This window comes from Triticum aestivum, chromosome 5A (genome assembly GCF_018294505.1).
Source record: "Triticum aestivum cultivar Chinese Spring chromosome 5A, IWGSC CS RefSeq v2.1, whole genome shotgun sequence".
Taxonomy (NCBI): Eukaryota; Viridiplantae; Streptophyta; class Magnoliopsida; order Poales; family Poaceae; genus Triticum; species Triticum aestivum.
Window position 1 is genome coordinate 708,064,476 of NC_057806.1, and position 16,788 is coordinate 708,081,263.

General features: G+C 40.9%; 1 protein-coding gene across 1 annotated transcript; it reads right to left on the reverse strand.

Annotated features, from left to right (window-relative positions):
* Positions 1 to 1,163: 1,163 nt before the first annotated feature.
* On the reverse strand, positions 1,164 to 15,975 carry LOC123106175 (probable L-type lectin-domain containing receptor kinase S.7). Its single transcript, XM_044528399.1, has 4 exons — positions 15,315 to 15,975; positions 15,148 to 15,213; positions 11,328 to 11,838; positions 1,164 to 2,034 (listed from the first exon to the last, which is right to left on the reverse strand). The coding sequence occupies exons 1-4, from the start codon at positions 15,904 to 15,906 to the stop codon at positions 1,422 to 1,424; spliced, it is 1,782 nt and encodes a 593-aa protein (XP_044384334.1). The 5' UTR covers positions 15,907 to 15,975; the 3' UTR covers positions 1,164 to 1,421.
* Positions 15,976 to 16,788: the final 813 nt, after the last annotated feature.

Below are 16,788 nucleotides of genomic sequence, written 5' to 3' on the forward strand. Positions count from 1 at the left end.
CTAATCTCACTCGCTGTCGTCACCTTGTTGGCAGCCTTGTATATCTTGCTGTTACGCGTCCTAACATCTCCTATCCTGTCCGCATCCTGAGTTAGTTTGTTTCAGCCCCCACCTCTGTCCACTATAATCATCTCCTCCGTGTTCTACTGTATCTTCGTGGGACGATCTCTTGGCGCCTTTTCTTTCCCCGCTCCAGCTCTCTTCAGCTCCAGGCCTACTCTGATGCTACCTGGGCTAGTGATCCCTCTAATCTACGCTTGATGCCTGCTTATTGTGTCTTTCTTGGTGGCTCTCTTATTGCCTGGAAGACAAAGAAACAGACTGCAGTTTCTCGCTCGAGTACAGAGGCTGAGTTGCGAGCCATGGCTATGTTGACGGCTGAGGTGATCTTGTTACAGTGGTTACTTGAGGATTTTGGTGTGTCTGCTACTACCTCGACTCCCTTACTGTCAGACAGTACCGGTGCTATCAGTATTGCGCATGACCGAGTGAAGCATGAGCTCACCAAGCACATCGGTGTGGATGCCCATTTTGTGTGTGCTGCTGTGCAGGATCAGACTCTCGCTCTTCACTATGTGCCCTCTGAGTTACAGTTGGCTGACTTCTTCACGAAGGCACAGACTCAAGCGCAGCATGGCTTTTTTCTCTCCAAACTCAGTGTTGTTAATCCACCATGAGTTTGAGGGGGGTGTTAGATGTGTATAGTCTCTTTTCGGTATATCCCCATTGTATAAGGGGTTTCATGCACTTTACCACACATGTAAATGTAATGGCCTTTGGCCTTCGGTAAAGATCGGTTGCTCATTATCTAACAATTAAAACCCTTAAAACTATTACCAACATCATATCGATGAATGCCTTAATTAATTACTATAGTGGTAAACTTAAGAACCGAATGTGCAATCCATCGTCCAGCTAGCAGGAGTATATATATGGTATGACGATGGAACTTGCATGCACGCTCGATGATGCATATATAATCAAGTTGCGACCCATGACGCCGTCATGTGCCCTATAATTTGGAAGCTGGGACGTGGGGCGTAACTAGTGAGATACCGTTGCCCGAGGACAGTAGTCTCGGCGACCTGTGGCGGCAGCAACCGGCCCTAGCAGCAAGGTTGAGAGAACCGTGTGCGGCGTAGGAGCAAGAGGTTAGCTTTTCTGCCTGCTTTATTGATCACGTGGGGGTGGCTATGTATATATAGCCAATTACAATTGAGGAAACAGACTTGGACTATTGTTGGAATTGGATCCTGTCGGCAGGGTAACCTTCTTCGGGACAAAACCTTTCCGACTTAGGAACCGAACTCCCACTCTAACTCTAGATGAACTCAGCAAGTTCTAGACTCGGACAAGAACTAGGGTGCAACATGGCCCCTACGCGTTTGGCCTCACATGACAGATGCACTGAATTATGTAGCTCAAGGGTAATAAGAAGAGACATCACCATGTGTCATCATAGGTGCCTCCTCGTTTACAATGCAAGGCACACCAAAGCTGCCGTCTCCTTGTGTTGTGGCAGGAAACTCTTGGCCGTCCTCGAGGAATTTCATTGCATCCTCCATGGAAGGTCGTTGTGCCTCTGCTGAGTGAGAACACTTGAGGCCAAGGACAACCACACGCTCCATCTCGGTACGGTCAAAGAAGCGTAACCTTTCATCCACAACACCATCCACATGAACTTGCTGCTCACTGCCACCGCGCATCTGCCAGACTTCCTCCCTTGATTTTTGTGTACGTGCAATCTTTAGTAGGACGATCCCGAAGCTGTATACGTCCGACTTACGGCTGAACTCCACAGCCCCGTCTTTCATGAGATGTGGATCCATGTATCCCACTGACCCCACGGCGGTTGTGACCACTGTCGCTCTGTTTTTGCTGGCGATCATGGATAGCCCGAAGTCCCCAAGCTTAGCGTTGAAATACTCATTCAAGAGTATGTTGCCAGGCTTGATATCTCTATGCAGGATGCATGGATTGCACTCGTGGTGGAGGTAATGAAGAGCTGACCCTATGCCCTTCACTATTTTGTACCTATTGCAAACATTAGCAAGCGAAATGTTCAGACATCAGTCATGTTTATCTTCTGGTTCCTGAATAATAAAATACCTATTTTTTATGTGCCATAGATTTTTTTTTCTTACTCACTCCAAGAATTACAAATTGGCAAGTCAATTTTTCATTCCATTATGATACCATTCAGAAAAATCCTTGACTTGAATCAACCATGGGGAAACACATGCAAAACCCTGCCTGATTATCACTGCATAGGGAAGACCTATAATCGTATCTTAACCATTGATCGACAGTATTACATTTTGGGAAATAATAACTCCGGTAATTCCTTCCTTTAAAAGAGACATCGTATAGAACCATGAGTAATAGTTCAACTAATAAATCATAGTAAATATTATGTACCTAGTCCCTATAGCAACACAAGCAGGAATATAAAATATTTAGTCTTTTGGAACATGGGTATGTGGTTAACAGAATGTTGCAGGCTTGGCGTCACCAATTATTGATGGTACATTTAATTTGAATAATACGGAAAAACAATATTATTTTGGAGTATTATATCAGCGGAAGTTCCATCATATTCAAAGTTCAATGAAAAACAAAGGGAACAAGGATGTAACAACCATGCATATAACTTAACATATACAGATTTCACCAATCAAAAGTTTTCCATTTCATAGAACGATAAGCATTGATGATGGTGTGTTTAAATATTATCAGCTGGATCCTTTTCAAGTACAAGGGATTCTAGTCCGTTTACTAATCTTAACTCCTAGGACATAACAAATCACCATGGCCCTCAAATCAAAAAGTATGAATGGATTACAATAGTTTAGAAGCACACCTTACCAAATCTGAATTTTTCAGTAGACATTTTGATAATCGCTACTGGATTTGAGCAGTTTGCAGAGTGCCCAGGACACTCGGCAAACGTCGAAAACCACACGGCAAAGGATTTATCAAGTGCTCCCGCTCGGCATAGAACAAGCCGACAAAGGGGTCTTTGTTGAGTGTTTTTCATTGGCAACAAAATACATTTCATGTAACAAAACCTTAGAAACTCCTTTTTTTCACTATTGTTTGGCATGGAAAGATGCACCTTTGTGCCAAGTATGGGCGCATTATTATGAACTATTCCATGTATATGGCCATGACCATGGTCATTTGGTTTGAAAGCCATAATGTTCATATATGATAGTCCATTTTATGATTTGTTTTTAGAAAATATGTCAAAATCCATGTTTATCATTTTTTTTTCTGAAAACTACAATACATAAGTTAACTTCATGTGGGATTGCATTTCTTTTTTTTTTTGAATTTTTCTTCATTTTATTTGTTTTTTTTGAAACGGGGTCTTAATCGTCGGCAAAACTATTCATAGCAAAGGTATGGCGCTTTCAACACCAGTCTTGACTATTGCATAGATCCTACTTACATACCATAAGAACACATTTGTGTGAGGTGTCTAATATGGGAAAATGATAAAAAATATGAATACTTCGAATCGGCATTTAATATGGTATACTTTGTGTGAGGTGTCATTTTACAAAGTATTATTTGCACTTGCTTCACAAAAAACCCATTTTTTATGCTTCGAAAAATTATATACTTTGTGTGAGGTGTCATTTTACAAAGTATTATTTGCACTTGCTTCACAAAAAACCCATTTTTGATGCTTCAAAAAATTATATATATATACTTTGTGTGAGGTGTCATTTTTGATGCTTCGAAAAATAACTATTCTAATCCCATGATCAGAATAGTGCTACTCTATCTTTATATATATATATATATATATATATATATATATATATATATATATTATATATATATATATATATATATATATAGTTATTTTGATCACGATCGTGCTATATAGGGCCGACGAAGATGCTGCTGAACTCCCGATAAACCAGCGAACAGGCGCGGCCCAAAAAAAACTACCCTGTCCCACCTCCCACCCCACGTCCTCCAGCTCTCGTTCCCACCCGCACCTCCCCGTGAATCACCGCCCGCCCCCACCTCCAACTGCAGCGCCGGCCACCTCCCCCAAACCCGACGCCAGGCTCCTCCCGTGGACCCTCCGCCGGCCACCTCCCGCGGACCCGCCGCTAGCCTCATCCTGGGGCACCGCCGCCACGAGCAAACAGCACGCCGCCCCACCACTGCCCCCGGCCACCGCGCCGCCCCGCCCCCAGAACCCGCCGTCGCAGCGCCCCACCCACTGAGCCGGCCGTCGCAGCGCCCCGCCCCCGCCCCAACTTTCGGCCGCGCGCACCACCCATCTGGCGGCGCCGCTGCAACCGCCGCCAACCAACCTCCCCTGGTCGGGATCTTGCGGCCGCGCGACAGCCACCAACCCGCGTCGCAACCGCCGGGATCCTGCCTCCGCGCGACCTTCCTCCACCTGCCGCCGCGACCTTCCTCCACTTGCGGTCGTGACCTGCAGCGGCCACGACCCTCCCCGCGGCGACGCCACCGTCCATCGCCCAGTGGTGCAGCACACAACTCACGGAGATCCCCATCGCCGCTGACCGTCCGGCGAACTTCCCTGCCACCTTGCGGTGGACCTCTCCTTGCTGGTAACCTGCTCCGACGACCTTTGCCGGCCTACTTCAACCCCGCTCGTGGGCAGTCCGCGCGGGCAGCCATCTCTCATCGATTTGTCTCATAGTCATCCAGCACAGCACTTGTGTTTCAAGGCTGGCCACCTATTCCATGTTGAGTATGCAGTGATGTATCCTGCATGAAGTTGTAGCAGGTTGACGTTGTTTCCTCTCTAGGAAGACATGGCACTGTTCGTGTGTGCTGTACTGCATACGAGCATATCTAGCTCTATTTTTTGCAAGTGTGTAATGTGTTAGTTGATGTGTTTCGTTGATTTAGTCAACTATGTTTGCAAAATTTCTTTTTTCATAACTTGGTATGCATCAGTTTTAGAGATATGTGTTCAAGTGTACAACAATTTCCGCCTACAGAGGATAAATGCTTGGCGTGAGAAACACAATTGTTGTTGGTGATCCACCAAGATATGTGTGCGTGTGTGATTATGCATCATTTTTTCTTTAGTTCACATGGGGATCACATGAGAAGTCCAACTATTAAAAAGAACAGAGTTCAGATATAGTAAAAATGTGAAGGAACAGAGTTCAGAGTAAATACGAGCATATGAAGCTATGTTTTCTTTGTTACTAGTACTATTCACTGTTCAATATTTCAATGTGAAGGAATTGTCACTGCAAGTATTTGATATACGTGCTAGTGTGGCTGTTTTGCTAGTCTAGAAACTAGTTGAGGAAAGTTGACGTAGTCTTGTTGTCTAGAGATGGCCAAGACTTGGGCTTGGTTCACGGCCTAGTTTCGCTTCGCAAGCAACTCTGCTCCCGCTTCACACGTAATCTCTACAACAGTTGCTACTCTGAACATACACGTACAGCTCATGTAAATAAATGAGAAGTCCAACTATTAAAAAGAACAGAGTTCGGATATAACAAAATGAGTAAAATTAGTGTAAACTAAAAAATGAGAAAAATGTGATGAATCAAAAATTTAAAAACTCAGATTTTTGTCGTTCCTAAAGAGTAAAATGAAGAAGTTCAAATTAAAATAAAAAGAGCAACTAAAAAAGTTTAAAAATAGAAATTTCTTGTTTATTAATAAATTAGAAGTTCAAACTAAAATAACAAAGTGGTTTGATGTTTATTAAAAAATCTAGGATTTTACCTTTTTAAGAAACGCAAACATCTGTTATTATTAAAGTATCAACCACGAAGTTCAAAAAATTGGATAAAAAGTCAGATTTGAAGTATATATAAAAATCAAAAAGAATTCTTTACTAAAAAATAAAAATGTGAAGTTCAATTTGAAATAACATAGAAGTTTGAACAATGTAAAAAACTCAGATTTGTTGCAAGAAGTTCACGTGCACCCCCGTGCATGGTTCCGAATTTATATTGTGGGATGTCCGACCTCCAATTACATGTTTTAAAAATGACAAAAAATGACGTCGGACCTCCAATTGTGTGTAATTCGACATATACACAAAAATGTGATAGAAGTTCGTAGTGAAAACAGTGAGAAGTTCAAGTACTGCAAGGAATGCATTTCAGGTGAGAATAGAAGTATAGAAAAATAAAAGCTTAAAAAGTTTGTTGCCAGAAGTTCAAGTGCTCTGTCCGGGGAATTTCAAAAATTCTTGCGAGAGAGGTTCACCTTGTATTTCCATGTTCGATTTTTTCCATATAAAAATTGAATACAATTCTTTACTCAAAATATGAAAAGGTGAAGTTCAAATTGAAATAACAGAGAAGTTCGGAGTTTATTAAAACATAGGATTTACCTGTTAAAAAAATAAAAAACACAAGCTATTTTTTGCACTTTTAGAAACAACTCATATACGAAAAAATGGTAGCTAGAAGTTCAAGTGCTCGGCGAGGAAAAGTTTAAAAAATTCTTGTGAGAGAGCTTCACCGTGTATTTAGATGTCGAAAATACAAAAAAATATATGTTGTTTTTTGTGTTTTAAAATAATTCTCTCAAACCAGAGAGAAGTTCAGAGTGATAACGATCGGAAGTTCACGTACTACATGGTGTGTATTTCATATAATAAAAATACAATAAAGTGAAACTGAGTGAAGTTCAACCAGAAATGACCCAGAAGTTCAACTACTTCACGCGGTGCAAAAAACAGCACGTCAAAAAACAGAGTAAAGTTCAAACAAACATGCCCCAAAAGTTCAACTACTTCATATAGTGCATTTTCGTTCGCGATGAACGCATAAATCATGATCTCGCCATTTTTTAATTTACCTCAAAACGACAGGAATATCATTTGTGTAAGTTCAAGTCCTCGGTCGGAGAAAGTTAAAAAAATTATTATGAGAGACGTTTGTGCAAAAGGAATATTATTTGTGTAACACTAACGAATGGATGAGAAAATTACAAACAAAAATACGTCACAGAAGTTCAACGTGAAAACAGCAGGAAGTTCAACTACTACGCTGAATGAATTTTAGATGAAAAACTTTTAAAATCGTTGCGAATATGAAAAGATGATCAACACGGGAAACTTGCGTGCTTACAGCAGCTTTCCATCGGTATATCACCTGCTCAATTCCGGTGAATGGATGGAGAGTTACGAGCAGTGGATGGAGACCTACGAGCAAAAAAATCACGTTAAAAACAGAGTGAAGTTCAGGTACGCGCGCCGAGAAGTTCAGGTTGTTCACACGGTGCATTTTCGAAGAATCTGTTTCGCGATAAAGGCAGAACGCATGATCTCTCTGTTTTTGAAATTACTTGAAAACGGCTAGAAATCAGAGAAAACCATCAACATGAAAAAGTTTCGCATTTTTCGTAGCTTTTCAGTGTTATATTATTTGCCCATTCCGATAAAGTTTGTAGAAATTATGGTAAAAATACGTTTTTAGCCATTTGCAAAACTGACATAACCGTAATTAATTAGGAGAAACAATATATACAAAAAAGTTTCGCATTTCTTCAAGCTTTCCAACGCCATATTATTTGCTGCATTTGGACATACAGTTAAAAAATTAGCTCGAAAATACGAACTCGGTGGAACTTGTACCGTTTTCTAAATTACTTTTAAACCGTTCAAAATTAGAAAAACTTTTAACATGAAAAATTAGCGCATTTTCATAAGCTTTCCAACGCCATATTATTTGCCTCAATTAGATTAGCCGTTTAAAAATGACATCGAAAATACGAACTCGGGTGTTCCGTTTGCGAAATTCTACGATTTTCCGAATTACTCTTTAACCGTAGGGAATTAGAGAAATCTTTCAACATGTGGAAGGAGCGGTTTTGCAGCAGCTTTCCAACGCCATATTATTTGCCTCATTCCGATAAACGGTTTAAAAATGTGATCAAAAATATGATTCACGTTTTTTGTACGAAGAAAAAACGAGTTTCAAAACTGCTCTTAAACCACTTACATTTTGCCAAAATTTTAATTTGGGTCATGATACTGGTGTGCATAACTTTCCAACGGTATATAGCGAGCCCCATTTGGACATCTTTTAGCTGAAGTTCAACCTAGCACACGGGGAAGGTCAGGCGCGTTACTCGGGAAGTTCATGTTGTGGTCAGAATATTATTCTGATCCCGTGATCAGAATAGTGTTTATGTATATATATATATATATATATATATATATATATATATATATATATATATATATATATATATATATATATATATAGGTGCGCTAAAGTGAGCCTGAGCGCAATGCGCTTATTCTACGCTCTGGCCTAACAATGCGTGGCTAGTGCCTTGGCCTCCAATTTTTCTTCCACCTACTAGTAATCAGCCATGTTGGATATAGTAACTGAATTAATTCGGTTACTGGCTGCAGCAATGGTTCACCGCTCTGCCACAATTTTTTTATTATATGCGTCCTCCTGATTACATATAGTAATCATCCATGGAAAATGTAGTAAAATATTAACTTGATTACCGTGTGCTTGTGATGGTTCATCACCTCAGCATAGTTTTGCTTTATTACTTGTCTGCGCCAATCACACATGGTAATCAACCATGTAAAGTATAGTAACATAATTTATTGGGTTACTGGTTGCACAAAAGCTACCATTTTATGTCAGAGAATTAAGGAGTGGTGTGTGGCATCTCGTAATAGATCTCGTAATAGATCTAGTCCGTTACCATATGTGCCAGTTCTTTTACCATGCATAATGGTACAAGATGTTGGGTGTAGTGCGGTTGCATGCAATCTCGTAAAGCTATTTGTTCCATTACCATATTTCTAACCTTTTTACTGTCATTAGCAAATAGAAACCCGCGGGGCGGAGGTCGGCGGTGGGAGTGGTAACTGAATTAAATCCATTTCTACAAGCGATATTACCATCAATTGCCGAAGCGTGTGGAGGTGGGGTTGATTAGTGTGACCCGAGCGTACGATTACCAGTTTTGCATTATAACTCGTAACTAGATAACCATAATGATCAATTTTATTACTGTGTGCATTGGCTGGGTCGATCAAATCTTGGACAATAGTAAAGGATATAACACCTTTACTAGAAAGTAAAAAGGGCATTACGATCAAACCTGTAGCACTAGTAGTACATAGTAAATGGCATACTCCCTCCCTCCTTTAAAGAGTGTACTTTCAACTTTGTTGGGTAGTCAAACTATCTCAAAGTTTGACTGGGTTTGTGCAAAAAAATATCAATATTTATGAAACCAAATAGGTATATGATGAAAATATATTTTATCATGAATCTAATGCTACTAATTTAATGGCGTAAATATTGATGTATTATTGTTGAAATATGGTCAAACATAAAAAAGTTTGACTTTCCAACAAAGGTGGAAGTACCCTCTTTAAAGGACGGAGGGAGTAGCACTTTACTACAAATGGGAGTAAGCATTACCGTCAAAATGGCACATAGTAAATGGCATAGCACTTTTACTACGGATAGTAGTAAGCATTACCATCAAATTAGGAAAGTGGTGGATGGTGTGCGTGGGTTGGCTGGCTTGGCAGGTTGCGTGATTAAGCCGGAGCGTAGAATAAACCATTATGCGCGCACGCGCAGTTTATATATATAACTCATCTTGGCACTATTGTTTGGCATCAAAATATGCACCTTTGTGCCAAATATGGGCACATTTTCATGAACAATGCCATGGATATGTGCATGACATGGGCATTTGGCTTGAAAGTCATGAATGTTCATACATGGTAGTCCATTTTTTGAAAGTTTTTTATGTCAAAATCCATTTATATCATTTTTCCTAACCACTAAGTACACATAAAACAACTCCATGTGAAAGTATAGCATTATATTTTTTTTCTTCATTTTTTTCATAATGGGGGTCAGTATCATCGGTGAAACTATTCATTGCAAGGGCCTAGATCTTTCAACACCATGTTTTTGTATCGCATAGAATCCTAGTTAGACACAGAAAAATGATTTTTTTGGAAAAATTGGACTACACTAGAACATACTTTTAGTTCAAATTTGAATTACTTTCGGAATATTGGCCAAAACTCATTTAAATGGGCGAAAATAGATAGAAAGCGAGAAAATTCTTAATAGTTGTGAATTGTCCATCTAATATAGTCTACTTTGTGTGAAAATTGGAGAGGCAGCATTTTTTGGAACTTAGAAAATATAAAAATATTTTTTGTAACAAAAAGTTAGAAACTTGTTTTGGCAATATTGTTTCAGATGGAAAGCTGCCCTCTATACAAAAAATGTGGCCACATTATCATGATCGATGCCATGGATATGGAATTAAACAAAATTGCCGAGAGCCAAACCGGGAGCACTCAACAGAGCTAACTGATCGCCTCCTTCCCGTCAACCACGATGGGCGGAACATGTGTCCCCCACCTTTGTTGAGTGTATTTCTTTTTATTTTACCTTTTTACTATTGTTTGTCAGAAAACACTTGGCAAAGATCTCCTTTGTTGAGTGCCATTTAAAAAGCACTCGACAAATGAGTTTTTCTGTAGTGAATGTGAAATATTCGATAATAACATTCCATGTATCAATATGACAGTATGTAACACCATCAATGTAACTGAGCACTAGAGACATGAAAGAATTAGTTTCTCTAGTGAACAAAGTAATCAAGACTTTTTATGAATCAACATAGCAAGAGGAAGCTTAACAATATAGTTTTTTCATATCTTAGATGGTGAGACGTACTATAGAAGATTAAGCTAGTACCGCATGTGGTGTTCATGCGGGGCAATGCTGGAGCTGAGATCATTTTCATTCAACGTAAAAATTTCTCTTTCTGTTATAACTCTTTAGCTACTTTTATCTCATCCCTTAATATCTCCACAATTCAATTTTTTGGGGGAAATTCAAAATATCTAAAGGTTTTACTAAGTTTACACAAAAATATACCAATATCCATGGAATCGAGTAGATTTATTATAAAAATAAATTTTATGATAAATGTAATACACTAATTTGGTGCCATAAATGTTAGTGTTTTCATATGATCTATGTGAAACTTACGATAGTTTGACTTTCAATTAAAGCTGGTTTGAGATGAATGGAGGAGAAGCTAAGGTTTGCATAATAATTTTGTTTCAAAAAATTATACATGTTAAGAGCGAGAGATAAAAGCTTAATAGTGTTCCTTATGGTGTTTGACTTATGCACTTCCTCTCCCACCACCCTTGGCACTAACTAATTCAATATTTTGACCAGGTTTTCGGGAAAATGCATGTACCAGAATGTAAAAGACAGAATCAGTTCCATTAGATAAATCATAAAAAATCATTAAAATTCAGTTTTGTTGCTCCAAATACATACCTTTTGTCCCATGATAGAACTTGGTCGTTGTTGTGCAGGTGGTGTTCAAGGTCGCCATTAGATATGAACTCAAAGACGAGGAAGAGTTCAACCTTGATAACCCTTTTCCACCAAGTCTTGCCATCGATCACTCTGACTTTGCCGCACCATCCTTTGAGGTCAACTAGATTCTCGTGCCTCGTGTTACCAACTGTCTGGAGCTCGCGATGGAATTCCTCAAGCTTTCCCTCTGCTTTAATTCTCTTCACGGCCACTTCCTGGCCCTTGAACGTCGCCTTATATACTGCTCCGAACATACCCTCTCCAAGAAGAGCATCTCTGGAGAATCTGTTCGTGGCGCAAGCTAGATCACTATAACTGAATTCCATAAAGCCATTCGCCCCTGACGAGAGGGAATTGCGTGCGCTTCTCCAGTAACACCATGTTGTAACGAGATACACAAGAACGCTTAGAACGGGTACAACTACTTTTACAATGTTAATTACTTTTGATGTCGTAACCCCAGGATCCCCTGAAAGAAATTAAGGAAGTATATTACTAAATAAAAGGTGCTCAGTTCAAGGTAAAAAAAGTTCTAGCAATTCCAATCGAAAATTTTACGTGAGTATTAAGTAGTACTACTGTATACACTCATAGTATGTATTAATTGCAATTTCTTTATTTTCCTTTACTACAAAGATGTTTCAGTTCGCTAGGTTGTGTCTTGCCTACCCATGCATTCAACATTTAGTTTATAAGCTTGTCCTATTTTCGAATCTCTGGATCTATGTTTATTTTCAATAGCCCGAAGCAGTTCCTAACTTGCTACACCTGCCTCATCACTGGGTGTCTGGGTATCCACCGCAAGTCTTTCCACTTATGAACCTCGCTGTTAACGTTAAGGCTATGCCATCATAAGTTGCTACTACATGCAAGGATCTTATTGAAGTCCAGAAATAGGAAAGTATAGATCAAAACGCCGACTCGACAAAATTTGGTGCTATCAAAGTGTCCACTAAGTTCACGGGCTCAAGATGAGCGGACTCGAACAGCTGACATCCGTCATAGAGTAAACCACCCCCTATCATGCCTCGCCAACGGGTTCTACCATAGAGTCCAATGATAGACAATAACTATGCCTTGCTGAACACGTCTTAATACTACGACTTCAGTTGTACTTTCTCTCCAAAGTGAAACTCCTCTCAAAATCTCAAGACAAAAGAGCTTAATTGGAATCCCATTCTAAGGATTCATGTGGTTCCGCAGAATCCAACAACACGAGAACCAAGAATGGTGAGATCTTCCAAGTGAGTTTGATTTAATGGTTTTAGTGTTTGTTCCTTCATTTGATCGGGTTATCAGCTTTGTTCTCCTATGAGATTGTGCAAATTTTGTATGTTAAATAATATACAACATCAACATGTTTCTTCCTTAACTGCACTGACATGATAGCAGTTTGCCTATGATACCGTTGTAAGATGCAACCATTGGCACGTGCAAATTTATTACATAGATTTTGGACCACTTTTCTTTTAAGATATGGGGTACAAGAATCAAGTGCGAGGCAATTTTTATCAAAACATTCTTTGCTCTGTAACCATTAGACAACTTCTTCAACCTAGTTTCTCAAAAAAAAAACTTCTTCAACCTCTCACTTCTATTAACCTTGGTGGCCACTAAGGGAGCTTTCCTCTTCTTTTTTCACATAAATGATAGGAATTGTGGAGTGAAAACCAATCTCCGTAACATTTTTTTTTGGAGGCTTCTGGAGTTCAAAACCCTTGGGTTGCATCTACGTAGGTAATACTAAGAGAACATACATGTGGAACTTTAACATGGTAAGCATGAGGGAGATGGAACACCTGTTAACAACAGATGATTCTTCCCCAATATCCTTAAGAATGTTCCATACTTTGGAAACAAGGAGAGTTTTTGTCCAGTTAAAATCTAAATGAGGAGGGAAACTAGCAAGCAATCTAAACCTGTTGATTCTCCTTTCTGGATAGGACTCGTGAGAGTCAAAGAGGAGTTCTTTAGTAAGATGGGGTTTTACTATTAGAAACGGTACTAGTACTGATTTTTGGGAAGATACGTGGTAAGGACGCAACAAATAAATGTTTCGGTTTCGACTGTTTTATCCGTAGTGACGTTGAATACTCAATTTCGTCGATGCCAAACAAACCTCACCAGTTAAACAGAACTTAACTGGTGATAAATGAACTGCTTGGTTACACTTAGTTAGTGGTTGACGATGATTCATCTTTCTGATGACCATTATAGGTTTGTTTGGAATCTGATAGCCTTAGGAACCTTTACTGTGAAACCTATGTGTGTGGACCTTATGAATGGCCATACTAGATTTTTACGTAAATACATGTGGAAACTAAAAGTATCATTGATGACTAAGATTTCATGTGGTTCTTACATGGGATGGTTTTGGTAAGAAAAATTGTAATGTGTCTGGAAAGTGTTGCTTTTGCGACTATGATGTATATATTGAGCATTTGCTCCTTGCATGTCCTTTTTCCTCATCTTGTTTGGAGGATAGTTCATACAAAATATAATTTACCTCCACCAACAAATATCACAAATATGTTTGGGAATTGGTGACATGGGGTTAGCAAAAACATAAATCTCAATTTCGTGTTGGACAGAATGACATTATTTTTAACAAGACTATGTACTGCATCCGTTTATGGTCCTATCTCATTCTTGTGGAGCAGCTGGAGCCTTTGGATATTTTTTGGAGATGTCTGGAGACGGTCGCACAAGATATCTTCAACCAGGGTGGATGGTGGTCCATTAATAGAATAGATGATACATAGGCACTTTATGTTTGTTCTATTCTGGCAGGTGATTTCTTTATCCACTTTATATGATCCATGAAGTATAATACTCTTGAGTTTATGTTGCAATAAAATGACCATGTGCATCGCTTTGATACAGAGCCCAGGATATGCCCCCTTTAAAAAATGCTTCAAGCGAGGCGGGGCACAACCACGGTTTTGGTTACCGGATGATATTTTTACTTGGGGGTAGTAGGGTGGAGGGTTGGTATTTATGATTACCACGGTTACCGGGAAATTACCGCCCAAAATATTCAAATGAAATTGGAATTCATTTTTTCAGAAACCTTAAATTAGCTTTAAAAATCCGACAGGGCATAACATTGGTGGTAACGCAGCGGTATGGCCCCTCTGTTCATCTACCCTCCTAATTATCTGGTTTTGTGTTCGAGACTTGGTGACCGGGGTGCTTAGGAAACATGATTACTGGAAGTAACCAGATTACATCCGAGTAACCCAAATCCTGGGCCCGGCACAACGCAAAAGCACACATGTGTACATCACCTTTGGGCAATTTCCTATCGATATTCAAACACTTGATGTATTAGTGGATGGTAGACTCTTAGATGGAGAGATTGGTTGGCTATATCATACGTTTTGGCATTCTGAAACTTTCATATTTTTGTGTTTGTTTTGCTATAAAATATCATCACAACATGAACCAGCAACCAGAAGACATGTTGTTATCCAAAGACGCGAGTTACGTCAAAGCTCGAAGAGTCTTGCATTGACAATCAATGTTGATTTGTTTTAAAACGTCCTAAATCTGGCCTCAAATGGAAAAGAGTGCTCAATATGAACTTTCTGCTCCTCATAGAGACGAACAATTTCGCTGTCTAGATCATTTCAACCAGAGATCATATGCGGCCTCTGAGCCAAACAAGGATTAGTGCAGAAGATGCAGTAGAGTTTTGAGGACTAATAGTATCTCCTCTGATTATATTAGTGGAAGAGATCTCACTATTTGGAGCGAGTTTCGGAGTAAGTTGGCATACCTCCACCCTGCAATCTTCTTTTCCTATGTGCTGAGTTATAATGTACCCTGGACCATGTGCCCATTCCTGGGTCAAGTAAGGTACTTAGTTGCAGCAAATTAATTAATCAAATGATTAGAGACTATTAAGAAAGTATATAAATTAAATAGACACGTACACGTCCGTACCTTGGAATAGCGGGATATCAAGAATGTGGCCTTGGCGAATCAGCAGCTGGCTGCTAGTGATATTATTGATCCTGAGCAGCGTTGACTCCCGCAGCCCATACTTGGCGGCGATCTGGGAGATATTGTCGCCTGCGCGGACGATCACATAGGCAAGGTGCATCACGTGGGAGCCGTCCACCTTGTCGCAGCTGCAGGGCAGCGGCCTCCGCCCATAGTATTTGCCCGCGGCAACGTTGTTGGCGGTGACGACCTCCATGAAGTAGTCATCGCCACGGCCGCCGGTGTACATATCCAGGTCCGACTGGCCCAGGCCGCCGGCGCAGCGGCACCTGAAGGGGATGCGCACGGCTGTTTTCGCGGGAATGGCTTGGCTGGTGTCGGTGTGGGGCGGGAGTTGGTTGGCGGCGAGGAGGTGGTGAAGGGTGGCGGTGGGGCTGAAGCGGGAAGCGAGTTGCTCGTAGGTGGTGGCGTTGGGGACGACGTAGGCGACGGCGGATCGGCATGTGCTCGGTTTGGCGCAGGTGAAGCTGGCGGCGGAGGCCGAGGAGGCTGCGGCCCAGAGCAGGAGGAGCAGGGCGGCCAGCGGCGGCATAGTTCACTCGCTGGCCAGCGTCCGACCACTACGAGAGAGGTACTCCGGGCGTGGCAGGAGGAGGAAGATTAATAATGCTAGGCCTTATCCCGGAACGGCCGCCGTGCATCTCTCACGTCGCCCTCCCATTCGACTCACATTCCTAGGCCTACCTAGTGTAGTACTACGTACAACAGAGACAAAACAAAACAAGAGCCAACATGCATGACCCGTGCCAAGACCGCAAGCCCTGATCCTTCGTTTGCTAGCTAGACCCGCCGGCCGTGTCAAGACCGCCAGCAAGCGCGTCCAGCCTCAGGCCTCAAACAAAACAAACCCTCTACTCGGGCGACGACTTTGCCGAGTGGTCACGTACCAAGCCGACATCTTATTGATGAACATTCCAAGTCATCACGCCGAGCGTAACAAGCGGACATCCTGGACAAGTCACAAACACCATCGTGGTCCTTCTCGAACCTTCAGGTACAGTCGTCCCTTATTTTTCCCCGGCGATGTTTGTTCAGGGCAGAGCTTGATGGTAACACATGGGAGACAAGTTCTATACAGGTTCAGGCCCTCAGAAAGAGCTAACACCGTGCTCATTTTTCTTCCAGCTCTTTAATTATTGTCTTCATATGCCGGGTGTGATCTCAAAAGGGGGCCCCTGACATCTCTAGGGTTTGTGGATTGTCCAATGAGTTGAGTCGTATCAATCTTGCTAACGTTCGCATATTGTCGTTGTTTTGTCTCGAACATATTGCATGTTAGGGCATTTCTAAACAATCCCTTATAACCCGTTAGAGGAGTAAAAATGCGGTTTCACTCCTCTAACCGGGACCTAACTGATCCCTTATCTGCCGTATGTGAGTAAAACTTTTACTTGCGCCCTAAATTTCTCCTATA

Coding starts and splice junctions, on each gene's coding strand:
- LOC123106175 (XM_044528399.1), bottom strand. CDS start 15,906: ATGCCGCCGCTGGCCGCCCTGCTCCTCCTGCTCTGGGCCGCAGCCTCC. Junction 15,214..15,314: donor TGATATCCCGCTATTCCAAG/GTACGGACGTGT, acceptor TACTTGACCCAG/GAATGGGCACATGGTCCAGG. Junction 2,035..11,327: donor GTTCTATCATGGGACAAAAG/GTATGTATTTGG, acceptor TGTTTGCAATAG/GTACAAAATAGTGAAGGGCA.